Source organism: Euprymna scolopes, chromosome 14, assembly GCF_053919585.1.
Source record: "Euprymna scolopes isolate OS-2025 chromosome 14, ASM5391958v1, whole genome shotgun sequence".
In the NCBI taxonomy this organism is placed as follows: Eukaryota; Metazoa; Mollusca; class Cephalopoda; order Sepiida; family Sepiolidae; genus Euprymna; species Euprymna scolopes.
In genome coordinates, this window is record NC_136495.1 from 23,166,817 (window position 1) to 23,194,505 (window position 27,689).

Sequence of the window (27,689 nt, forward strand, 5' to 3'; positions counted from 1 at the left end):
GATGACTTTTAGTCTGAATTTTTAAATACAAGGCATACTGATGAGGTTTTCCAGGGTGTTGGAAAGTACTTCTCCTTAAGGCAACGCTTAAACAGTTTTGTAAGTATGGAGGCAAGTTCTGGTTGAAGCTTTTTCAGCACTATAACTGGAATGCCATCAGGGCCAGTTGCTTTACTGAAGTCAAGGTTCTTGATTAACTTGGCGACCTCACTCACAGATATTTGTATGTTGCATAGCGTGTTGTCTGTTATAGGAGGAAATATGGGTTCTTGGCAAATAGTTTGGCCTTGTCTGATGCTGACAAGATGACCTCTGGTCCATTGATGATGGTTGGAATAGGACGCATGTTTCTGTTCAGGATCCTGTTTGCTATTTACCAAAACTGGTGGGAACCAAGCCGCTGATCAGCTACTTTGGATTTAACGGACTGAGCATACCAGCAACTACTGTAAAAGAGTAATAAAAAATGCAAGAGAACTCTCTTGCATTTTTTATTACTCTTTTACAGTAGTTGCTGGCAGTCCTGAAAGCAGCTTTAGTCTCAGTACATCTATTATGTTGGTAGCTATGGAAAAAATGATTTCTGTGTGCAATGGCAGCAGCACATTCTGGGGAGAACCATGGCTGGCTGTTAGGATTTGTTGGAATTTTTGGGATGGTATGAATTAGTCTATGCCTACAATTAACCATTCGGTCAGATCTGATATTATAGAGGACACATCCTTTTTAAACATGGAATGGAGAGGTAGCTCAGATATGAATGTACGGAAGCTATCCCAGTCAGCCATAGAGTATCGATATACAGTACGGTGGAGAAGTACGTCTGAAGACTTATTACATTTCATTTTTATCTTAACTGATACAACGGAGTGATCAGAGGATCCCAGAGGAGATATAACGGAACATGAACATAGCTCAGGGGAAGTTGTGAGAGAAAGGTCTAGAAGGCTTGCATACTGACTGGTAGTATCAGGACACGGGTGGGTCGTGAACAATCTGGGTGAGGTCATAGGCAATGGAAAAATCATGACAGAACCTCCCCTCGTCATCGGTCTTATTTGAGTGGGTCAGTCGTTCTACATTATGGACATTGAAGTCACCGCAAATGTGAATGTTAGCTGAAGGATGAGCAGACAGTATGTGGTCAATTTTCTCAGATAAGATAGTAACCCCACTGTTGTGGGGGCGATAGAGGGCATAGTTGAATTTATCACATCATTTTTAATGGCCGCTTCTGATACACCTAGCAGAGGAGTGCTGTCAGCATTGGTGTAGAGATTGAAGAGGTGGAGAATCAGCCTGTTAGTGCTCAGACCATATTCCACACTATACATTAAATTGGTATGCATGGCTGTCACCCCAGGAGGAAGCCTCTTCTGAAGATGATACATAAAAAAAAACCCGCAAACAGTTTGCTGAAGACATGTCAACAAAGCACATGGATTACTGGAACCATGTATGATGCGAGGAAGATTTATTTGTTTGATTCAGATGGCTTCACGCATGTGTGGCGGAGATCAGGTGAGAAGTACAAAGATAAGTGTATCATGTCTACAGTCAAGCATGGTAGTAGGAATGTCATGATCTGGGGCTGCATGTGCTGCAGGTGTTGGAGAGATATTTCATTGAGGGAAACATGAACTCCAACATGTACTGTGAAATACTGCAGCAAAGCATGGACCCCTTTAGAAACTGAGTTGCAGAGCAGTGTTCCGGCATGACAATGACCCCAAACATACCTCGAAGACGATCACTGCTTTATTGAAGAAGCTGAGGGTAAAGATGATGGGCTAGCTAAACATGTCTCGAGACTTGAATTCCATAGAACATCATTGGAGGATCCTCAAGCGGAAGGTGGAGGTGCACAAAGTCTCAAATATCTGCCAGCTCTGCGATGTGGTCATGGAGGAGTAGAAGAGCATTCCAGTAGCTATCTGTGATGCCCAGGAAAGTAAAGGCAGTTTGGGATAATGACTATGGCCACACAAAATATTGACAGTTAACATAGTGTATGTTAATATTAACAACTTTCCCTAAGGGGTGTACACATTTTTATTGGCAGGAGTTTAGCTTTTAATGGTTGTATTTTGAATTATTTTGAGGGGAAAATAATATAAGCTGCATACAGACTACTTTTCATTGTGTCAAAGTGTCATTTTTCAGTGTTGTCTCATGAAGAGATATTCTTAAATATTTGCAGAAATGTGAGGGCGTATTCACTTTTGTGATACAGTGTGTGTGTGTGTGTATACATTTATATTATATATATATATATATATATATATATATATATATATATATGCACACAGAAAGTCTATCAGGTATGTATATGAAGTGTGAAGATATACAAAAATGAAATATCATTTATGAGGGCTGAGGACATGCGTTGCATGGAGGAAAACGATATGAGAATGATATAATGGATGTGTAATGTTAGTCTTTAAGATGACCTCATAGGGAGATTTGCGCAGAACAGGAGACTTTGTTACTTTGGTCACAATGAAAGAATGGATGAGAGTACATAGATTAGTAGATGTAGAGCCAGCAGAGAGTTATCACTGTCAACTAAGGGAAGACTCTATTAGGCATGTGTATGCAGTGCGATGGAAGGGAAATCTGGTCAGTGGGAGTTGCATGAAGAGAAATATAAGAATGATACAATGCGACCAAAGATGAAAACATCAGCAGGCAAGGTTTTGACCTCCATATTTAGGAATGTGAGAGATATTTTGTTCATTAATTACTTTGAGAAAGCAAGAACTATCAATAGCAAGCATCACTGATGCATTTGAAAGATGAGGTCACTAAAAAGGCAGCCACAAATGAAAAAGAAAAAAGTGCTCTTTGACTAAGACAATGAATCATGTCATAAGTCGATTGCAAAACTATATGCATTATAATTTAAAAGTTTATTTATTCATGAAAATTACAATTCTCAAAAAAATAAATGAGGCACAAGGTCATTCAAAAGTCTGGGGAGGGGGCTCTATGGTCATCCTAGTCACTGTAACTAAGATTTGTCTATGATTTTCCTAGGTAGAATCTTCAATCATAATACCACATTCACTCCAGGGGTCGTCCTACTTAAGATTCCTAAATTGATTTTTTTGGAGGGGGGGGGGGGGATAAATATGTATATAAATAAATAAATAGTTTTTATTGCCACCCCCCCGACAAAAGGAGGGTGGACCGATAAATTCACCCTTGTCCGTTCGTCTGTCTGCACTTTTCTCAATAACTACACCTTGGAATTTTTAAAAATTTTGTACAAACATTAAATATGACATGAGAAAAAAAAAGTAACAAAATGGATTTTCTGGGAAAACTCCAGTTGCACCCCCCCCCCCCGGTTAAAATGGCTAAAATTGACACTCTTTTGTTTATTAAAAAAATTGATGCCTTAGATTTTTATAAAACTTTCTGAAAAGGTGTAACTAATTTCTATATAATTTTGTTTGTCTATACTTTGTGATAACTCTTGGGTGTGCTCCACCTCCAGGGGCTTTTTTAGGCTAATAAAAACACTCCATTTTTTTAGACTATTTTACCATATTTGTCCAAAATTTTCTGTATGTCTACTTAACAGTTTTGCACGGTGTTGAACTCAAATTTAAATTGGGGACTTTTAGGACTAAATGGGGGTGGGGGCGCAAATGATGGACTTAAGTCATTTATTATTTTTGCATGGTGCAGAACTTAAATTTTCATGTGTTAAGGCTTAAAACTGCACCGTTTGTCTATTTTCCTTTTGGGGCTAAATGGGGGGGGGGACAATTCATAACTGGGTCATTTTTTTTATGCCTTATTCACTGTGCACCCACGGGGGACCATGCATGCTCCACTTGTTTAAATATGATTTGAAGTGAGGTGAGGAAAAAACAAAAATGAAAACTGTCCTCGTGGGGAGGAAAATAAAGAATAAAAACAAAATTTAGTTTAAAGCATCTCGACCTTAAATACTGCAGCAGAATAGATATTGTACTCAAAATTATTCATAAAAGTTTCATACCTTCCCCAGATAATTCCATAGTCTGTGGAGTTTTATCCATTGCTTTTCAACATGCACACCCAAATAGATTTTAAAACCAAATACATTTGCACCGCAAATGTTCGGTTATTGTAAGAGTTGACCTATTTCGAATGTTCGTACACATTGAATTTATCTTATATTTTTCTTTGCTACACTTTTCTCGGAAATTACTGAGCCAATTTGGTTGAAATTTTGTATGAATCTTTGTTGTGATAAAGTGCAGCGGAAGTATTATGGTATCTATTTGATGGACAGTTAGGGATAAATGGAGATTAATCATCGCAATATCATATTTACTCTAGTTTTCTCCGAAACTATTGAGCTGATCTGGCTAAAATTTTATATGAGCCTTTGTTGTGATGAGATGCAGCGAACTAAGTATTATGGTATCTGTTCGATGCATAGGGATTAATATGGATTAGTATTTAATGCAAAAATAAACATGTAAATATATTCGATCATCAATTTGGTATAAAACATTAGTCAACAGGCTATAACTTTTGCCTGATGTTAACGGGCTAAAAACTCTAGCTTCAAAATAACCTTGTCATTATTGGCACGTTAAGGGTCAGAGATACTTTCCTCCATATGAGGGCAATTAGAAATATAGTCAGTCTTTTTCTTTTTTCACAAAAAAAAAATGCTTCTGCATTGGACAAAAACAAACAAAAAAAATTGCATCAGTCTAAGTTTTTTTTAGCAATTGCACAGTATACTAACAAGACAAAATGTATATAAAAAAAAAAAAAAAATTATACCAAACGCAAGAAAATTTACTTTTCTAGTCTTTACTGATTGTAAGATTTATCATCTTTGCATTTGTTAGCGTAACTAGTATTCAGACAAGATGCAGGGGGTTTGGTTCGGTCTAGTAGTGCAAAATATTTTTTACAATTCGGTCAAAAATAAAATATTTGACCGATTGGTGACAACTATTAGTTGTATCTTTGTTATCATGTTATAAGCAAACAGTAAAGATACAAAACTCATCTGGAATCTATTTACAAACCTTCAAGAAAACGACACCAAATCCGAAAAGGTCACTAGGTGAATTTTCTGGTATTTGATAAGTTGTTTTCTATTAATGCAAATTGATCAGTGAAGGAGAAATCTGGCAAAGACAAAAAAATATCAGAACTGATACTACACTTTGCCCCTGATCATAAAGGCAGTTAGGGGATTAAACGTTTTTCTTCCATGAAATAAATACTGAACTGGACCAGGGATTGAACCTCAACACCTGGTTCAATCGGTTTGGTTACTCAAACAATATCACCGGATTTTACTTCACTGTAACAATAGGTTAGTCTGTCATCCAGTTAAAACACCTTCGTAGTTTTTACTTTACTCATCATCGAGAATTGACAGATGTTCATTTTACTTTTGCAAAACTCAATCATGTTCTGCAACGCCAATAATAACCTTTCTTTATCCCAAGCTTCTATTCACCCCCCCCCTCTCCAAACGCAGCATATTGACACTTGGATATGAATAAAAGACTGTTTGGGATCATGTCAACATTAAACTATGAGAGGAATTGAGCAGCTAGATGCCTGTTTACATTACATTTAAGCCTCAGTAAAGTGAGGGAAGCAGAAAACGGAGGGAATTCCAAAGTCTAAGTTTGAATGAAGAAACTATTAGAGTAGCAGGCTTTCTAGCATCTAGGGACCTTAACAGTGAAGGGGTTGAATTTTGCTGCTCATCAGGTTTATCGGGAGTATGTATGTTGAGGGGGGGGGGCGTAAGTTTGTCAAAACATACTCCATTAAAGTACGGGGGGGGGGGGGGGGAGAGAGAGAGACACACACAAGCATATGGATGAAAAATTGCAGCATGGGTTGGAGCTTGACCGATAATGCAGGACGTATTAAATTTAAAACTATTTTTTTGGACATTGTCTAAGAGTGATAGACACCAGTGGAAGATGCTCCAGCCAAGCTGTGGCAACAAAACTTCATGCATGGAGTAGTGTTTTCATCATTTTTTTCATTTCGCAACAGTTTATTGTGGTTGACAACCCGTGATGCTTAAGGACAAGATCCTGGTGAACCAGTCATCCATAATTTGGGAAAGTGGACAATTGATTAAATTTTTTTTTTTTTTTTGAAATCTAATCTCCTTTTATTACTTCTAATAAATTTATCTGTGTGTGTGTGTGTGTGTGTTTTTTTTTTTGGGGGGGGGGTGATAATCGTTAACTTAATGGTTTTCTTGTCTTCTCATTGTATAAGCGCTTCGGTATCTCCCAATTATTTACAAAAAAACAAAACAATTTGGTTACAGTAAAGATTGTCTGCTGTATTTGACTTCAGGCTTGCTGCTGTCCATTTGAATGGATATTTGGGGAGGGAAGAATTCACGTTTTCTTATCAGCTTGGAGGAATTATATCTAGCGTGTCATCGTCGTCCAGTTTGCGGAGCAGACAATTTTGACTTTAACCAAATTTTTTTCATATATTGGCTGTCGAAATAAGAAAAAGACAAGTCATTTTGTTTTCATCTCATTCGGTTTTCAAAATGAAACCATTTATTCATCATCAGGATGGAAGTTCTAAACTAAAAACTTTTTACTCATTCAAATCAACTAAAAAAATTTGTTGAAAAATCTGAAAATGATAAAAAATGAAAACAAGGGATGAAAAGTTTTATTAACAAAGTATTCTTTTTTGCCATTATCTTTTTTTTCGGAAAGTTTTCAATACTTTTTTTTAAATAGAAATTAAAACTAATTTTGAAAACTAGTGACTCAATTCACACCATCTTGAGGGTCGCCCACCCAACGTACCCGTGCTGCATCAGGCCACCCACATAAATAAACAACGGATCTGACAAGAAAATAAGTCAGATTTTCTTTTTGAAGGGAGATCTTTGTGGGAGGATGGGGAGGTCCTTGTTGAAAGATAAAAATAAAAACCCCAAAAATTTTATTTCCTTAAAATGAACCCTAACCCCGCCCCTTGGCAGTGAAAAAAAAAAAAAAAAAAAAAAAGTGTTAGAAGAGACTGATCCCCCACCCTAAATTTTAAAAGGATGTACAGGAATCTTTTTTGGTCAAAAGTATTGAAAACTTTTCTCTTTTAATAAAAGGAAAAAAAAAAAAAAAAAGGGGGGGGGGGGGTTAGGATTTTTTTTTAGGGTTCAACATAAGCAACAAGTTTGATTTTCTTTAATTTATTTAAGAACTTGAAAAAAAAAAGATGAAGAGCAGAAAAAAAAAATGAGAAAGAAATTTTATACATTTTTTTTTTTTTAATGAAAAAAGATGTTCAACTAAAAAAATGTTTTTTGCAACAATTTCATAAAAATCTTTTTGAAATTGGATTTTCTTTTGTGTGTCCATCACAAAAATTTTCATTTTGTCCCCAAAATTATTTTTTTTTTTTTTTTGTGGTGGTTGAAGGAGATGGTGGGATTCATAGTGTAGAGAAGAGAGGGGAAGGGAAGAAGGAGTTATTTAAAGATGAGGATGGGTCAAATCATGATTCTGGTTCAACTACTTCCTTTTTTTCTTCTTCACTTTCCGCCGTTTTCGTCTTCTTCGATGGACTCATGTCGTCTTTTATTACGTCTTCTGGGCCGCGTTTGCGCGGACTGACTACATCTGCGGACGAGAACAACGTTTTAAAGAATAAAAACAAATGAAACAAAAGTTCAATCTTTTTTTTTTTTAACCAAGTAAAAAAAAAAAAAAACTGAAAACAATAAACCAAATAAACTACTTTTTAAAAAGAATCGATCACATCTTTTATAGTTTCATTACACATCTATGAAGGCAAAAAAAAAAAAAAGGGGGGGGCAGTTCGGAAAGTTAATTAGAAAGCATGCGGGGGAGAGGGGTTAAAATTTTTTTATTTCAATTAAAAAATATTTAAAATAAAGACGCGATTATTGCGAAAAAACATTGGAAAAAATTCCGGGTATAAACAGTATCGGCTGAAGAGAGCTTGATATAGGGGACCTAAAACGGTCACCTACTATCAGAGATGAAACTGACGGTACCGATGACTTGCCTAATTTTTTTTTATTGTATATATGTATATATATATATATATATATATATATATATACACACACACACACACACGAATTGCTAGTGAACACACCCCTTCCCCATGAATATCGCTTTTCCCGCGCAACGCTAAATTGTTTACAAATCAAAAACATTTCATAAAAAGTTATGAAATCAGTTTACATTTTTTTTTTTAGTTTCTTACAAAAAAAAAAAAAAAAAAAAAAAGGCTCAACAATCGTGATTATCACATCAAAATGAAAGATTCATTTTTTTTTATAAAATACTGACCATCTCCATTTTCTTTCTCATCATTTTCCTTATTTGTCTCTTCTTTTTCTTTGTCACTTCCATCCTCATCTTCCTCTTCTGCTCCGGATTCTGATTTAGATTCTTCTTCTTCATCTGCTTTTTCAGAGTTGTTTACTTTGTCAGATTTATCACATTTTTCATCTTTTGTTTCACTGTCAACCTGTGATGAGTAAAAAAATAAAATTACAATTTATAAATTAAAACTTAACTTTAGTAATTTTTTATTTTTAGAAACTTGAAATTATTTTTTTTTACTAATTTTATTTTTATGAAAATAAAATAAACATAAACAAAAAAAAAACTTACATCTGTTTTTTTAGGAGTTTCAACTTCTGGCTTTTCGGCCTCAGTCTCAGCTGTTGGGTTTGATCTAAAAAAAATAAATAAAATAAAAAAATAATAAAAATAAAATTTTGTTTTAAAATAAAAGATTTTTTTTATAAATAAAAAATAAAAACAAGTTTTAATTTTTTATTTAAAGTTAGATAAAAAAAATTCGTGGAAAAAAGACGGAAGAAAACAATTTTATATTTTTCGATTAAAAAATCAAATCCTTTACAATTCGATTTTAAAGAAATTATCGATCACTTTTCACCAAGGTCATGGTCGATTTACTAGAGTCGATGATTGTATGGCGATATGCAGTCGGTATTCATGCAAAATACGGACCGTGCTGAAATAACGTTACTACTTAAAACCATTCTTGCTTAATATAGTGAGGGTGGGGGGCGTATAAAGAAAAATATTTAATTTATAAGAATTTTATTCAAAAAGATAACACGAATTCCAATGTTATATACCGTTCAATGAAAGAAATAAAAGGTGATTATGCACTTATGTTACCGTGCTATTTTTAGTGTTTTCACGACATTTATGAAATTGTTAGGTGAAAGTATAGAATCGCGAAACCCCCCCCCCTTCCCTCTGTTAATAATAGCTTTTTATAAATAACATTTTTGGCACGATTTTTTTTTTTAGTGCATAAGTACCAAAAATTAAATTGAAACACGATTTAAAAACTCAAATTTGTAATTATGGAGAGAAAAAAAAAATGAAACACGAAAAAATAAAATTAGACGATTTAAAAATTAAGCAGAAACTTTTTTTTTTACCTCACTAGTAATATTTATGATGATGCCGGTAATGGTAAAGTAATAATTACAACAAAAAAAAATAAATAAATACCAATCTTTATTAAATTCAAAAGTGAGGACTAAAATTTTTTTTTTTTTTTTATATATATAACTTTTAATCACCTTTTCATACAATTTAGAGGCAATTGCCGGACTAGATTAATCCAGCTAAGAAACGGGGGGAGGGGGGTAACGGATATAGATAGAAATAAAGGGGGTGGTAGGGTGGGCTCTTAATATATCGATCAGAAAGAATTGCAACGAGAAAAATAAAGTCAGAATTGTTGAAAGAGCCAAGATCATAAACGGCTGCTGCTGCTTATTTGAAAATATGAGGGAGGGGGAAAAGATTGACCAACGTGAGAGGGGGAGTACGAAGAAAGACAGTTGACCAATAAGAGAGGGAGGGGGAGAAAGAAATTGACCAATGAGAAGAGGAGTCCGTAAGAAAAAGAAAGAAGAAAAAACAAGCGCCAATCAAATGACGAATTGAAAAACGAAGACAAAGACCGAAAAAAAAAAAAAAAAAAAAAATTTTTTAAATATACGCTTAAATCTTTCAAACAAACGATATACAAGAAAATACTGTTCAAATATTTTAAGCGGTCAATTGAAAATTAGAGAAATGAAGCGAAAATTAGATTAAGTCGGGAACGTTCAAGTATTACTTTAACAAAATATTTTAAATTTCGCAAAAGTGATTGAATTTATTTCAAATTGCGGAAAAAAGGCGAACAATCAAAAACAAAAAGCATGAGAATTAAAAGTTTGCGTTATCTTTTTTTTTTTTTACAATTAGTTTTTTAAAAAAATAAAGCGGGGCCCAATAGACTTTAACACAAGTTTGACGATAAGTGAAGTATTGTTAATATTAAAGTACCGAATATATATATAAACATGTTTTATTAACTTCTTATATATAAGATATATATATATATATATAAAATGCGATAACTCAAAAATTCTCCAGAAGCTAATGGAAAGGAGTGAAGAAAAAAAACAAATTTTTAGTCTTAAGACAGAAGAAATTTAGTTTCATTTTTAATGAAAAAAAAAAAAAAAAAAAACCCTACTATTTAAGTGCGCGTAGTTTTTGTCGGTTTTTTCTTTTTTTTTCTCGAAATTTTCGCCTATTTATGGATTGCTAAGGGTTTGAAAATTTTTAATGAAAATCAATTCTTAAATTGATAATTTATTTTCCAACAAATTGCGGCTCAAGTCATGGCAAAAATATTTTCTTTTTTATTCAGTAAAAAAATATAATTTCTCAGTACTACAATTCGAAACGTAATTATTAATGTGAAATAAACTAACAAAAATTCGAAGGCGAACAGTGAACAAAGAAATATCAAGATTTCTTGGAAGAATAGAAATGCAGAGTAACAAAGAAACAATGATTAAGATTCTTGTAAATTCATAAAAGATTGAATTTATACACATATATATTAAGATAGAAATTAAAACAAATGAATAAATGATTGAATTTTCTTTTTTAATTTACCTTGTTTCTGGCATTTTGTCCGAAGAGAAATGTACGAACTTGCGTGCGAAGAAGCTGAGAGATGAATTGATCTAATCAAAGCAGACGACCGACTCCGACTGGCGAGCCGCCTCTTCCCGCCAACATAAAGGCGACCGGCATTACTCGTCGCTGATTGGTTAATTCACCAACACACCGAGAAGCAGCAGCCGCACGGTCACGTGGTAAAAAACCCAATATGGCAGCCGCAACAACTCTACTACAGTATGAGGACTTGAAACTCTTACTACAGGTTCCTCAATCGCTTTATTATTTTTTTTTCTTCCTATTTTATAACCCCCTTATTATATGAAATATTTAAGCGTGTATTTGTTATTATAAGCGTATAAAAGTAAGAAAAAAAAAGGAATTATTTATTTTATTTTTTTTTGTAACTTCCCTCAACGATTCTTAACTTTCTTCCTCTCTCACCCGGAAGAAAACCTCCCATTCATTGGTTTCGTTTACTTATAACCACTAAGAATATAAATAATAACAATAAAATAGATTTCGAGAGAAAGAAGTATTCAGAAAATATCTATATGTGATCTATGTAGCCTTTATTTTCTTTCGCTTTTTATTTAAAAAAAATCACTGAATGCTCTTTAAGTATTTAAAAAAAAAAATCCACCTCACATGGAGAATCAACGTGATAGTGTTAACTTTTGTGGAAGGAATAATATATATATATATATATATATATATATATATATATATATATATATATATACACTATAGATCAATCGTCGCTCTTTTCATACACGTGTGTATATATATGTTAAAAAGGAAATATTTTCGAGTGGCTCCGCCATCTTAAAGCATTTCTTCACTTTTCAAAACATTAACGTTGTAAACGTCCGTATTTGAATAAGGAAGTCCATTGTTGTCGAATTTAAATAAAATGGGGGGTGGGGATCAGGGTTTATATTAAAATCTGAATTAGAAGTTCATAAATTAGTAAATACAATATATCAAAGTCCAATTGATTATCTTATTTTAATTTCGACCCGGTGTTTTCTTTTTGAGGTTTCATTTAAGAGTATGTTTTACAATCCACAGATTCTAAAAAGCGAAAAAAACGTTAAACAATATAGCTGTGATTGCGGCTTAGATAAGTTAGTACAGGTGTTTTCGTGAAAATGAAAAAAAAAAATTTAGAAATTAGTTTTGAAACAAAACTAAAACAAACACGCTTGCATGTATTCATCCGATAAAAGTCTTTCTTTTATCATTTCCCCTCCTATATTTTTTGGTTTCTTTAATGTTTATTCTTCCTTTCCTTAAATAAAAGTAAAGTGGTTAGTTTTTTTTGTTTTTTTTTTAACAATAGAAGCAAAAAAATAAAAATTTGGATCCCATGCCAAAATGTGCGTGGTTTCGTTTTACATATCAGAAAACAAACATAAATAAAAACGACCCACCCACTTTTGTCATTTAGGAAATTTTTTTTGGTTATATATAATTAATTTCTTGCTGGGTCAAAGATTTTTAAATGTTAACCTTTTTCTTTTTTATCAGTAAAAAAGAAAAAAAAATGTGATGCCAGCTTAAGTATTTATTGCTGTACAAAAATAAATCAACTTTTTCATTAGTTAATTGTGGAGGTTGAAGAAATACTATTCTTTTCATTCATTCAACCGCTGCCCCCCCCCCAAAGTTTAATACAATTCAGATAACAATTATTCAAAGTTATTAAAAAAAACTTTCACCGTCAATAGTCTGAATTATTTTAAAATTTGTTTAAACTTCCTTTGAATTAAGATTTACTTGAGACAGTTAAAAATCAAATAAAATTCATGGAAAATTTATTCAAGTTTTAAAAAGTCAACTGAAAAAGAGTGTTTGCTAAGATTCGTCGTAATCCATTCATTGTAGCCCTATTTCATGGCATACTAAAAGGAGGATTTGATAAATGAAGTTGCTGGTTCTGCAAATAGAAACAGAAAATGAACTCTTCCGAGCTAGGGGTGTGTGGTGTGAGTAGTGGACTGGTTCATCTTTCTTCGGGTGAGAAAAGGTGAACTATTCCATAAAGTTGGAGGGAGAAAAAAGTATAGACAAATACAAAACCGTTTCATATCTTAAAAACACACACACACACACACACACACACACAAACTATAATAGTTATATTGAAGCGGTTTACTCCCAAAAGATAACCAAATTTTATATGGTTTTGTCTTATTTTTCCAAAAGGTTACAGGGCAAATTAATCCACCATATTAATTTGCTGTATGATTTTTGTTGGTTTCTTTTTAATAAACAATGTCACTGTACCAAACGTACCATTCCTTAACCATAACACTAACCTTAAGTCAGGGTGGCAATAATGACTTTCTTAATAGTGCAATTTAAGAGTCGTGCTAAAATATAATGACATTAATTAGAAAGACATCTTTAACATAGGGAGAGAGGATTAAAAAAAAACAAACTATTCTGTACTTTCACTTTGACAAACAAAAAAAATACTGTAAAATTGAATTTAAGTAGAAAATTCTATCTAAAAAATATGGCTCGGCCCGTACAATGCACAAGCACCGATTTTATTTGTTAATTAATATTTGCAAAATAATAAAAAAGAAAAATCGGCAAAAATTAAAACAAATTATTTGCAAAAATAATCCGCAAAAAAATACAATTCAATCTGCAGAAAGACGAATTAATGTTTTCAAAATAATATTAAAGGAAATTCGCAAAATTCAGGCAACAAATTAGTTTGGTCATGTTTAGTTTTGCCAGCGTTTGCAAGTACAAACTCTGGCAGAACTAGTTGATACAATTGGCAGCGATTTTTAGGAGCTAACCGGTTCAATATAACATTTTTTCCTCTTTTTTTATGTAACAATAAAAAAAAAGAAGCAAAATGCTTTTTTTTTCTAATAAGTTTTTTAGTCTGAGAAACAGGTTTTATTTATTTGTTTTAGACAAACCTTGCATTCTCCCCTCCCCTTCGTTTCTGTTGTCTGTCTTGGCGTTGTGTGTATACACTCACACACACACACACACACACACACGCACATATGCACACACACACACGTCCAAATTACATACCTGTTTGCAAAGATATTAATCTTATTCTTTGAACTAACAAGTGGTTTCTTCCATGGGGTTCGATTAAACCGCCCTATTTCTTGCAGTCGTCTAGAAACAGTCTGTCTTGACACATTAACACATGAGGTACTATTCATAACCCTTTTAATTTCTGTGCAAGACTTAAAACGGTCCTTTAATGACATACACAGCATTATTCGATCTTCTCTTGCCGAAGTTTTGCGGGGCCTGCCGGTTTTAAAAGCACTAACTATATTGCCAGTATCATTGTAGGATTTAACAACCCTGCCTACAACACTCCTGGAACGTTTCACTTTTTCTGAAATCTCTCTAATGGTGTGCTTTTCCTTGTGTAGCTTCACAATAGCTTGTCTCACAGAGTAATCAAGTTTTTGGCGTTCCGCCATGGTGCCGGCTGATGCAACGTTTACAAACGACTTATTCTTTAGAGGAAATCAAAAAATTTGAATATAGCATACTGTTTACATGGTTTTTCTCAAATTTTGTCCCTTACTTTTGGACGTAGGCCCTCTTGCAGTTTAAGGAAACTAAAATATGAAGAAGAAAATGGGACATAAGTCGTGTTACACCGGTAGGAAGAATGCCACTTGATTGGATAGTGAAATTGGCATCATTTTATAAATAAAATGAGATATTTAAACTGACATTTTTTTTTTTATTAAATTATTTTTAATAAATACAGGAATTAAAAAAAAATGATTTTTAGCAGTTTAGATTTTTTTTATTGAATTACTTCCGCGTAATTTTATAGATAAAATGACAAACAAATGGAGATAATTAAAAATGCTAGCAATGAAACGCCAAACGGTATTGAAATTGAGTCAATTTCAATGTTTTCTAGTCAATTTCAAATTGACTAGAAAACATTTTTTTTTACAAACAAATAAAGATAATTTTCGATTTTTTTTTTTTTTTTTTTTTTTTTTAGAGATCTAATCAATGTTTTTAAATTTTAAAATAAAATAATTATCTTTATTTGTTTGCCATTTTATTTATAAAATTACGCGGGAGTTATTTAAATAAAAAAGATCTTATTTTTTTTGTTTAAAAATTCCTGTATTTAATGAAAATTATTTAATAAAAAAAATATTATTTTCTTATAGTGTCAATTTCAATATTTCATTTTATTTATAAAATGACGCCAATTTCACTATCAAATCAAGTGGCATTCTTCCTAAGGTGTAACACGACTTATGTCCCATTTTCTTCTTCATATTTTAGTTTCTTTAAACTGCAAGAGGGCTATGTTATTATGGATGATAACGACTACCAAGTTGTCAAAATTTCAGCTTTTCACAGTTGTTATTTCTAACAAATATTAGGTTTTAAAATTTTGTCCCTTATTTTTGGACGCTACTGTATGTCTGTGTATCTGTATGTATATTACCTGTGCCCCCCCCACCTCCTCCCTGACGAGGGACAGTTTAAATTATGAAGGTGGGGAAAGCGCCTTGTGACGGTCTGTGATGAACGTCTTAACATTTGTTACCGGGCTTTTTTGTGTGTGTGTGTGTGTGTGCAATTAAAGAAAACTGGTCCCCTGGAGATATTCATTATAAATTGATCTTAATTAAGTTCATTTTTTTAAAGTTCATTTTATAATAATTATAATGATAATAAACATTTTTTTAAAAACTTCCCTTTTTCATCGTCAAACTTTTGCTTCCCCCCCTCGTTACTGATGTTTTTTTTTTCTGACTTCTCTCTTCGTTTTATTTATTTTTTAAACTAACCTCTTTCAAACTTCTACACTTATTACTCTCTCTCTCTCTCTCTCTCTCTCTGATATTTTCAGTCTTTCTTTTAGACGCAGTCTCTCTCTCTCTCTCTCTCTCTCTCTCTCTCTCTCTCTCTCTCTCTCTCTCTCTCTCTCTCAGGCGCCGCGCCGTCTTCTCTCTCTCTTCTGGGCGTCGTCTCTCGCTCACTTTCTCTCTGTGTCTGTCTCTGTCTCTCTCTCTCCCTCTCTTTCAGGCGCTATCTCTCGCTCTCACCTTTTCTTTCTCTTTTTCTTTCAGGCGCCGTTTCTCGCTTTCTCTCTCTCTCTCTCACTCTTTTAGGCGCCGTGCGTCTCTCTCGCTCTCTCTCTCTCTCTCTCTCTCTCTCTCTTTTTCAGGCGCCGTCTCTCGCTTTCTCTCTCTCTCTCTCTCTCTCTCTCTCTCTTTTTCAGGCGCCGTCTCTCGCTTTCTCTCTCTCTCTCTCTCTCTCTCTCTCTCTCTCTTTCAGGCGCCGTCTTTCGCCTTTTTTTCTCTCTCTCTCTTCTGGGCGTCGTCTCGCTCACTTTCTTTCTCTCTCTCTCTCTCTCTCTGTCTCTGGCGCCGTCTCTCTCTCGCTCTCTCCTTTTCTCTCTCTTTTTCTTTTACGCGCCGTTTCTCGCACACACTCTATCTCTCTCTCTTTTAGGCGCCGTCTCTCTCTCTCTCTCTCTCTCTCTCTCTTTTAGGCGCTGTCTCTCGCGTCGTCTCTCGCTCACTTCCTGTTCCAGGCGTCTCTCTCTCTCTCTCTCTCTCTCTCTCTCTCTCTCTGTGACGTATTTTGGTCGCGTTGTTTATCAGTCTTTCTTTATTTCTTTCAGGCGTTTTTATTTTTATCGGCCCCCTCACCTCCATAATTTTCCTCCATGTTTTTTCTCCTTCTGCGTATTCATTTTTTTTTTTTTTTTTCGTTTTAACTCTTTGACTGTTCTTTTCGTTTCCTCTATTTTCTTCTCCCCCTTGCATTCATTTTCACCTCCACCTTCTACCTTCTTTTCCCACTTGTTTTATCCCTTCTGATTTTCTTAGCATACTTAACGGCTAAATTGACCATTTTAATTCGTTTAAATAATATATATATATATATATATATATATATATATATATATGAAATTGATTTCAAATATTTATTTTTCAAACTATATAATTCGACATTTGACAAAATAGGAATAATTTTAAAAAGTTATGGAATTTTTTTTTCAAAAACCAAATTATAAAATAAAAATAGATACGCAATATCCGGAAGTTTCATCGAATGTTCAGCTTGTTTGGCAGGCCGAGAGCAGACTCAATGCGTTTTATCGAATAAATACCGAATAAAAAGAACCTTTCAAAACAAAGATTGTTTTATCTTCTAAACGACATTTGCCATTTTAACTCTCACAGATATTATTTACTACATTATTGCCATCATTTTAAAATGTTTAATTTAAAATTAAATATCTCCGACCAAATGTCCAGTGCCAAGGAATTGATATAAATAAATTAAATTTACCTCAGAGAAGAAAAAAAAAAAAATAAAAAAAGATTTAGAATTCATTCTCGAATATGAAAATTCAATTTATCGATTAGATGGCCTTTCAGCATAGGACCATAGGATGCTTCAGTTTGTGAAAAGGACCTGAACATTCTTTGCAATTATTTTATTTGTTTTATAGGGGGGGGGGGGGTGACTTGCCTTGTAATAAAATAGTTTTAAAAAGTGACTTTCACACACACACACACACACATATATATATATATATATATATATATATATATATATATATATATATATATATATATATTATATGGAAAAATGCGCGCATGAAAAGTAATATTATATTTTATTAAACCTGGAAAAGTAAAGGACAAGAAATTCAACCTGAAAAAGTAAAGAACAAGATATTCTAGTAAAGTAAAAAATAAGAATTTTTTAGACTTAAAATATTGCAGCTAAAAATAAAATTTGAATATTGATAAATATTTTATTTATTATTTGCATATGTTGTTGTTTATTGTTGAGTTAGAAAGGGTGTCAGTCGCTGGATTGAACTTATTTCCCCCCTATTATTTGCATATATTTATGTAGTCAAAATTTTTTGAATAAAATTAATTCATTAGTTAGTTAGTTAGTTAGTAGATGGAATTAATAATTTTATAATTTACATAAAAATTAATAATTTTATTATATCATCATTAGGATCATTTAATTCTTTCTAACTCAACAATAAACAACAACATATACAAATAATAAATAAAATATTTATCAATATTCAAATTTTATTTTTAGCTGCAATATTGGGATGAATCTTATTTTTTACTTTACTAGAATATCTTATTTTTTACTTTACTAGAATATCTTGTTCTTTACTTTTCCAGGTTGAATTTCTTGTCCTTTACTTTTCCAGGTTTAATAAAATCTTAAGAATATTACTTTTCATGCACGCATTTTTCCATATAATCCATGATTTTTCCAGGCATTGCTATTGTATTAATATATAAATTTATAATATTTATTAATGATTGTCAAAAAAAATTAGCTCTCAAACACACATTTATGAAATATTTATCATTCAATCACAGTAGTTCCAAGCCAGGGTCTCTACCGAGACTGCGGTTCATGAATTCGTGATCTGTATAGAGCGTAAACTAACAAAAAAGAAGATGGCACTCGGTTTCTTTTTAGATATCGTTGGAGCTTTTGACAACATACCCTTCAGTAGTATGTTCAAGTCGCTATGAGAACTCAATGTGCCACCAGTACTCATCCGATGGATTGAGTATATGGTGAGGCACAGAACAGTTCAAGTAGAACTACTGAGGGCAACTGTTAAAAGGAAAGTAGTTAAATGAAACCCCCAAAGTGGGATTTTATCACCTGTACTATGGAACTGTATGCTGAATCCTCTTTTAAAGGAGTTTAAAAATAGGAATATTTATGCCCAGGCTGCTGCTGATGACATCGTAGTGCTGGTCGCGGGTTCAAAAGCATCATTGGTCAGACACATTGCCAAAATGGGACTACATTTTTCATCAAATGTGATAACGAAAAATTTGAGTTCATTGAAAGAATATGTATATCATAGAATTCACTAATATTTTTAATCGATAAATTCACCATTTTTTGCTATAAAATCATAAGGAGAGTTAAAAAAAATTAGTTATTAAAAAAAAAAGTTCAGTTTTTTAATTATAAAAAAAAACGATACACGGGATTGAACCTAAAATCTTTCCACCAACCCCCGGTACTCTAATCGTTACACTAACATGTCATATTGGCAAAATCGCAGTAAAAAATATTTATATACAAAAAAAAGTTATGCAAAATAAAAAAAGCGTTAGTCACTTATGTACTTACTCTCCTGTTTGTGAACTCACATATTTTGTTGTAACTTTTTTTCTACTGAACTAATTTTCGAAATTTCTTTTTCAAAATGTAGCTAATGAGGTGTTCTATCCAACTATATAACCTGTTTGAAATTTGGTTGCGAACGGAATTAGTGGTGGGGGTTTGAATGTGTCTCGATTCATTCAATTTCAGACTTAAGCATATATTCAACCGCTACCGTGGTTGAATGATATATATGAGGTATTCTGTCGAAAAATAAATTTTTGCATGTAAATCTCCGGTTTACAGTTTTTGTTTATGCTTATGATATATATATATATACACACACACACCGGAGATTTACATGCAAAAATTTATTTTTCGACAGAAGAATACCTCCAATAAGGAAAGGTGGTGAAATATCCTTATTCCGTGGAGTTTCAAAGAATGTAAGGTTCTTTTCATTAGAGGAAACAAACTAGTTAGCAGATCATAAAGATAGCGAAGCTAAAGATTTGATGGTTTTTAGCATTTCATGAAACTTCACTCCATGATGTTGGTCATAGAGTTTAAAATACAGTTTATGTAGAGCAATGTTTGTACATTAATGCTTACATAAGGTTTGTCAAAAGGGATAAAGAAAGAGGAAAATATATAAAAATATTTTATAAAGATCGCGGGGGGGGGAGAGAATGTGAAATAATAATCTGCTTAGATGTTAAAAGTAGTTTTGTTTTCGTTATATATTACTAAATGTTAAATCTCTGTTAAAAATCAAGTTAGTAATTATGAAACTGACATTGAGAAAAGCACGCTGGAAACGTGTCTATTATGTAAAAGAAACCAAAGCAAAACAAAATAACCACTGAATTTGAACTGATGTCGTGTTTATCTAACAATTAAACTCGAATTTTAACTCAAAATGATTCCTCAGTTAATAATATTTATTAATAATAATAATATGAATTAATAATATTTAACAAAAACGACAACATAAAACTATGTTTAATGGCCAAACAGATTTTTTTTTCTCACATTCTTTTTTTTTTTTTTTTTACATGGTGGTCACCACTTATCAAGGCCCGGAAGCCACTCAGGGATAAGGGTTATTGCAAGTACAGTACGTTAGTGTGGAGATTTGATGAAGTGTTTACTTAAGGGGGCGGTTCATTAGGAATTTCTATGGCTGTAATATTTTAAAATTTGATATATAAATCTCGCTATGTCTGTATGTCTATGTGCGTCGGTCTCAGTTTTTCAAATTGTATCTCCTCCCAGACGGAAGGTCGCTGGACAGCGTGCAATGGCTCAAAAGATAGCATTTTTGGTGCAGAATTATATTAGAAATATTTACTCGATTAGAGGTTAAAAAAAAAAAGGGGTCAAAATTGAAAAAAATCACAACTTGCCAAGCGTAGCACAATGGCATCGTTCTATGCATGCATACTTCCTGTAAAACATATCTATTTATTTAGTTATTTTACAACACTTTCAAGTTGGTTTGGTGCAGTGGATAACATAACCGACTACTAATACCAGTGTTGTGGTTTCGATCTTCACCATTTCCTGTTCCGTTTGTTTTTTACATTCCGATATTTTTGACTTTTAAATGTTATGTAATAATTTTACAAGAACACTTTTATTAAAAAGATACAGAAGAATGTTTTTGATGTACGTATGTCATATTCAATATATACATATATATTATATAGATTTCTGTCTTTCTCGTAATTTATAAGAATAATTTATTAAAGAATACAATTTATATAGAAATCTATTTCACAAGCTTTCTATACTTGTTTTGACGCAATTTTAAACAAATCCAATATCTTTTATATACATTTGAAAAAATGCTGACTTATGTCACTGGAAATGATGTCAGCTCTCTATAATGCCATTAATTTTTACTTCTCGCAGATATGGTTCAACGTGTTTCTTCACTATAATACCGAGAAAAAAAATACTCATTTACATGTTAAAAAATGGCACCTACGTGAGTGTCGCGTCTCAAATAGTGAAATATCTAAGAATCACAACAAGCAATAAGGTAGAAAAAAATATTACGAATGAAAATATGTACTGAAGAACAAAATAGAGTTGCTGTGTTTTAAGAAACAAACAATGGATTTTAGTATCAGTTTAAAATTCTCGAGTCATTATACCGGAAATGACGTCATATCTCTAAAACTTGACTGGCTATTTTGTTTAGCATTTGTTCAAATATGATATCCTAACTCTGTTTATGGGGGGCGGGGGGAGGGATAAGATCGTTTGAATTCAAAGAACACATACTACACTTTGACTGGCCATTTTCTTTTGTATTAGTACAAATATGATATCTGTACTCTGCTTATGGAGTGGGAGGGGGGCAAATATGAGATTGCTTAAATGCTGAAGAACAAATACTACACTTTAATCTTAGTCAAAAGACCAAGTAACCATATTATATAGCATACTTTCCTCCCAAACATTATGTTCTATTGAAAAAAAAAATCTTTATGATGTACGACACTGACACTACATGTCATATTCCAAAAATCACATGGAAAACCTGCTGATTCCTATAATCAGGTAAATGTATCAGATAACACTGAGGCCTTATTTGTCACATCCCAAATATCACGAAAATAGATCAAGTAATGTGTATTTTCGTCCATTATGTCCTCATGGCAGTAATTGCAAAATCTCTTAAGGGAGTCACTGGAAAACTGAGACAGATACTACACTTTGATCTTAGCCAAAAAATCAAGTAGCCATATTAAATAGCGTAGATTCATCCCAAACATAATCTTCTATCAAAAAAAGAATAAAAATCTTTATGATGTTCAATACTGACAATGTCATATTCCAAAAATCACATTGAAAAACTGCTGATTCCAAAAATCAGATAAATAGATAAGTTATGGTGACTGCATATTTTTCACAGTCCTACCAGGCATTATCTCCTCCCTAAACATGAATTTGTATTGGATTCACTCCTTAACTAATTAAGCGATCATTATGAATTTTTGATATGTGTATATATATATATATATATATATATATATATATATATATATATTCAATTTAAAATGGGAAATAATAGGATCTTATAAAGCATATATGCCGGGGGGCAGATTCTGTGCACTTTGTAGATCTGAAGCCCTTAAGATTTTGAAATATAATAAAAATAAAACCATTCTCTGGAACTTAAAAGGTGAAATTTTTTCCGGATGCGTTCATAAACGTTCGTTTAGATTTGACAAATTTAAGTCACCATAAATCATAAATTTATCTTATGACTACTCTATTTTAAAATTTATAATTTATAAATTAATAACTATTATTATTATTATTATTATTATTATTATATTATCTAATATTTTACCATTATGTTCTTTTTTATTTTATTTTATTATCTATTTCACTTTGAATTTATATGTTACTATTGTATGAATATAAGGTCTATAAATATTATAATTACTAATTTTTAAAAAAATATTTTTATTTAATCACTTCCAATAGGATTCCTTTATTATAGTTAAATTCAACTATTAAATAATTAGTGTTTATCTCTCTTTGAATAGATAAATCCGTTATTTTTCTGTTTTAATAAAATTATCTCCTTTTGTAATTGAAATATCTCAGCTGATTTTAAATTTAACGTCACTAACGATTTTAACTGTTAATATTGTTCCATAGCGTCTCCTTTGAAAGTTTGTATATCAACATTTTCAAGCATTCATAAACTACATTTACCATCCCAATGAATGCATTGACGATGATACGTACGACTTTTAGAAAGCGAACCATTAAAAGGTATTTATATTTTGTTAAAATATTTAAAATTTAGACTCTCTTAACCTTACCCTTCAACAAGATCCTATCTTATTTTATTTTCATTTTATCTTACTTTGTTTATCAACATCAAAAAAGTAACTATTTTCCTTTTATATTTTAAATATTTTCCAGGTACATCTGCCTTACATAAAAATGCTAGGTTTATTTTGGTGTCTTTAGAAGAAAAAAAAAAACCCACCCAGTATTATTGCTGATGAGGAGACTTTTTTTCAAAAGTATATGATAAAATTATTGTCCAAGACTCAATATCTATCACAATAAAAACATCGTTTCCGAAACGATCGTACAATTTATTGATTTTGTTTTGTTCTTCCTTATGAAACCGATTTTTAACTTTTAATTCTAATTATAAATTATTAATCATCTTACTTAATATTAAAATAGCTCTAGAATATATATACCTATCGAGCTTATTATATATCTACATTACAACGAGCACTGTTTTCTTTTCTTTTAATTGTATTATTGAATGTACTAATACATTAAAATGTACTTTGCTCTTTTGTTCTAATCCCTTAAGTATATGTATTATAAATTTCTGTAATGGATTCACTCCTAAACTAATTAACCGATCATTATGAATTTTTAGTGTGTGTTTATGATTATACATTTCTATGTATTGGATTCACTCATAAGCTAATTGACCGATCATTATGAATTTTTAGTATGTGTATATATTTATATGTTTTTATATTTTGGCAGTAAGTCATTATTCAAGCATGTCTGATTGTTATTCTTTTTTCCAATTTTTCTGGATATCTTTTCAATTCGTCGAGCAGTCTTTTTATTTCAGCTGGCATGTTGTATATAATGGTGCCCAAAAGTTGTTGTTCAGCCATATTCTTCTCAAACGCTTTCTATCGGTGCATCTGATTGTCATCAGGAGCGATTGTTGTTATTGCTTTCTTTTTCTGTTTCTTTGAGGCTTGGTGTATTTATAGTTTTCTATTTTTTTATTTATTGGTTATAAAGGTGGGTACAAGATGGTTAGGGGCGAATTATTTTTATTTTTAATTTTGATTTTCTTATTCTATATTTTATTTATTTAGTTTCTTGTAAGTTATTAAATACGGTTAGTATATTTGTCCCGGTGTTAAATGAGATCCGGTTAAAAAGGGGCTGTAGTTTTTTGATTAGTATGTCTTCTAGTAATTTTAGTTGCTGTGTGTAATTGTTAAGGTATCGAATTTTAGTATTGTTAGTTAAGATGTTTCTAATATCAGATGACTGTAGGTTTTTATTATGGGATGTTAGGTGTTGTTTTATGGCGCTATTGTCGACTAAATGATAGTCAGGAGAGTGTTGTTGTGGTGTGGCCTATGTATGCATTGTATGAGTTTTTAGAATGGGTTCGGAGACCTTCTTCGAAGGGGCAAATAAATTCATACACTACATTAGTTTGGTTTAGTGTGGTGTTTGTATTATTATTGTTTTTAATTATTAAATTGGAGGTTTTAAATTTAGTATAATATATTAGTTTGAACTTTTTGTTCTAGTTGGTGGGCCTGGTGTATCTTTTAATTAGGTTATTATTTTTTCATCTGTTTTCTAGTTAGTGTGTAGTTGGTTTTTATAGTATACTTTGATGGTGTCATTTTTGTTAGTATTTATGTTTTTATTGTGGAGTGAGTTTAAATACAGCTTTATGTGCTTCTCAACAATTTTATTGGAAAAATTATTGTTTATTAGGGTTTGTTTTATATTTGTTGGTTCTTTGTAAAATATTTGTCAGGTTCATGCTATATTGTATGAGTGGTGAATCAAATTTTTTATAAGGGTTGTTTTATATTTTTCTGGGCGTTTGCTATAGTAATTTAAGAGTATTGCATTATTGTTGGTAGTTTTTTTTATATGTTGATGTTATGTATTTAGTGGGGTTGCTTGAATCTACTGATATGTTGAGAAATGGTATTTTGTTATTTATGTTTGGTTTGTGTGTAAATTTGAGGATGGAGTGTGTTTCTAGTTTAGTTTAGTTTGAGTTTTTAATGTCTTGTACAGATTCAGCTGCAATGAATGTTGTTGACATATCGGGCATAGATAGTGGGTTTATTTTTTTGATCTGAGAAGATTTTGTTTTCGAGGTGGATCATGAAGTAGTCTGCGAATGTAGGGCCTAGAGGTGACCCCATTGAGATACCATCTATTTGGATGTATGTTTTCACATAAGGGTCAGTGGAGGGAACGTGTGTGGTGCATTTTAATAGTAATTTTTCGAGGGTTTGGTGTTTTATAGCTGGAGGGGATATCATGTTGTGGTTGATAGCGACATTAGTGAAGAGGTTTTCGGCATTGAGAGATGCGGTTATGCATTTGTGGGGAGAGTTTAATTTTAATAGGTCGATGAAGTCAGTGGTAGATTTTATGTAGTATTTACTAGGTATGTAAGGTTGGATAATGTTATTGATTGTTTTAGCAATATTATATACTGGGGTAGGGATTTGGGAGATTAGGGGTCTTAGAGGATATCCTGTTTTGTGAATTTTAATTTTCCCGTATATATAGCCATGTTTATAGTCTCTTATTATTTTATTAAGTTTTATTGTTCCGCTTTCAGTGTTGTTTGCTGTTATAATATGGTTAATTTGTTTTTTTTTAGTTCTGTAGGATTTTTTGTGGGTGGTTTAAATTTTGTTTTATCTCAGAGAATGTTGTTTATTTTCATGTTGTAGTCGGGTTTTATTTAAGATTGTGTACATATTGGATTTGTCCGCCATTCATATTGTGATGTAGGTATTGTAAAGTTCTTTGGCTGCTTCTTTTAGCTTTGGGGTTAGGAGGGGGTTAAGTTGCCTGCATTTGTATCGATTTTTATATCCTTCAGCTTTTAAGAGATCTTTGAGGTTGGGGTGTGTGGAGATTTTATTTATTTTTTTTTTTTAGGTCTTGGATTTGTTGGTAGAATATTTCGATTTCACATAGTTTAACGTTTTTGGTTGTAATTCTTAGAAAGGTGGCAGTTGGGGCCAAGGTTAAGTAATTGTTTTTGTTGTTCGATAAGGGGGTTGTTTGATAGGTTTAAGTATTTTTCTTTAGTATTTGGAAGATAAATGTGTCCTTTGTATAGTCAGTTCAGTTTTTGTTGTAGTTTTATTTTGTGTTGGATTTGGTCAAGGTTGGAGATTGTGTTGATAGTTTGAAACTGAGTTTCAGTTGTTTTTTTCTTTGAGTTACAGTTTAATTGTTTGAAGTTCTTGGTGAAGGGTTTGAATAGCCTTGTTGGCAGATGATATTTGCCTTCGGATCAGGTTTTTCTTGAAGTTGTTAGTAAATCATTCGGTCCGTAGATAGATAGATAGAAAGCGCTTGAGAAGAATATGATTGAACAACAACTTTTGGGCGCCGTTATATACAACATGCCAGCTGAAATAAAAAAGATCGCTCGACAAATTGAAAAGATATGCAGAAAAATCTGAAAAAAGAATAACTCTGTCGTGTTCAATCAGACGTGCTTGAGTATTTATATATTTGTATATATCGGATTCACTCCTAAACTAATTACCGATCATTATGAATTTTAAGTATTGTATATGTTTCTATATTTGTATAGATGTCATATTCCAAAAATCATATACAAGAATCACTTACTTTTTAATGTGTACAAGAAATTTTACCCAAAAAATAAAGTGCTTTACAATATAGTACTCTTATGAAAAAAAAAACAAATAAAATCTTACCTGTAATGTACATAAAGTAACCTTATATATTCGAGTAGTATGATTTTTAAATAAAAAAAATAAGGTGCTTCTTCACTATAGCACCCAGATGAAAAAAACAAATTTTTACCCCTGACATAAAGAAAATTTAGCAGAACATAAAATTACATAAAAGTATCTTTTTTCTTTTTTTTAAATAAAAAATAAGGTACTTGTACAGTATTGTACCCATATGAAAAATAAAGAAAATCTTTCCTAACATACATAAAAGTTATCAAAACCGAAAATCGTGTTATATATTCTGAGTAGTATGACATTTATATAAGAAATAAGGTACTTCACTATAGCACTCTGATGTAAAAACAAACTCTTACCTGTGAAATATGGAAAAGTTAGCATAACAGAAAATTATGTAAAATCGAGTAGTTTCATCTTTATTTTAGAAATAAGGTACTTGTACAGTATCCTACCCAAGAAATAGGGTACTTGTGCAGTATAGTACTTGTATGAAAAAAAAAAAAAAAAAAACTACCTTTGACGTACATACAAGTTATTTAAACCAGCAGTCACGTAATATAACTGAGTAGTACTATATTTATATAAGAAATAAGGTGCTTCTCCACTATAGTACCAAGATAAAAAAAAAAAACTCTTACCTTTGATGCATGGAAAAATTAGCATAAAAGAAAATTACATAAATAATCGAGTAGTTTCATTTTTAAATGAGAAATAAGGTATTTGCACAGTATTTTACCCAAGAAATGAAGTACTTATACAGTATAGTACCTGTATAAAAAAAAAACAAAAATAATTTTACGTGCGACGTACTACAATTCTGTTTATCGTCCTTATTATTCATATTCTAAAAATCTGGTTTAAGTATCCAATAGTTTTTGATGATATTTGTCATATTCAAAAAATCATGTAAATTGATCAAATCTTCTGTATTTAGGCAGCAGTGGGGGAACTAGTCTGTTTTGTTATCACAAGTTGTTGGTTGGTTGTTTTTGTTTTACGGCATATCAACCCTTTTCAGGTTATTTAATGCCGAATC

At 31.9% G+C, this 27,689-nt stretch overlaps 2 protein-coding genes across 2 annotated transcripts in view; one reads left to right on the plus strand and one right to left on the minus strand.

The window, feature by feature from the left end:
- Window positions 1-6,521: 6,521 nt before the first annotated feature.
- LOC145292909 (uncharacterized) lies at window positions 6,522-11,188 on the minus strand. The gene is made up of 4 exons (XM_080139050.1): window positions 10,989-11,188; window positions 8,661-8,724; window positions 8,334-8,514; window positions 6,522-7,634 (listed from the first exon to the last, which is right to left on the minus strand). Exons 1-4 carry the CDS (start codon window positions 11,000-11,002, stop codon window positions 7,510-7,512), a joined length of 384 nt encoding a protein of 127 aa, XP_079995176.1. The 5' UTR covers window positions 11,003-11,188; the 3' UTR covers window positions 6,522-7,509.
- LOC145292908 (COMM domain-containing protein 9-like) overlaps window positions 11,102-27,689 on the plus strand; it is a 179,328-nt gene continuing 162,740 nt past the window's right edge. The window contains exon 1 of the mRNA XM_080139049.1: window positions 11,102-11,259. Within this exon, the coding sequence (XP_079995175.1) occupies window positions 11,206-11,259 (54 nt within the window). The 5' untranslated portion in view covers window positions 11,102-11,205. The remainder of the gene's footprint in view (window positions 11,260-27,689) is intronic.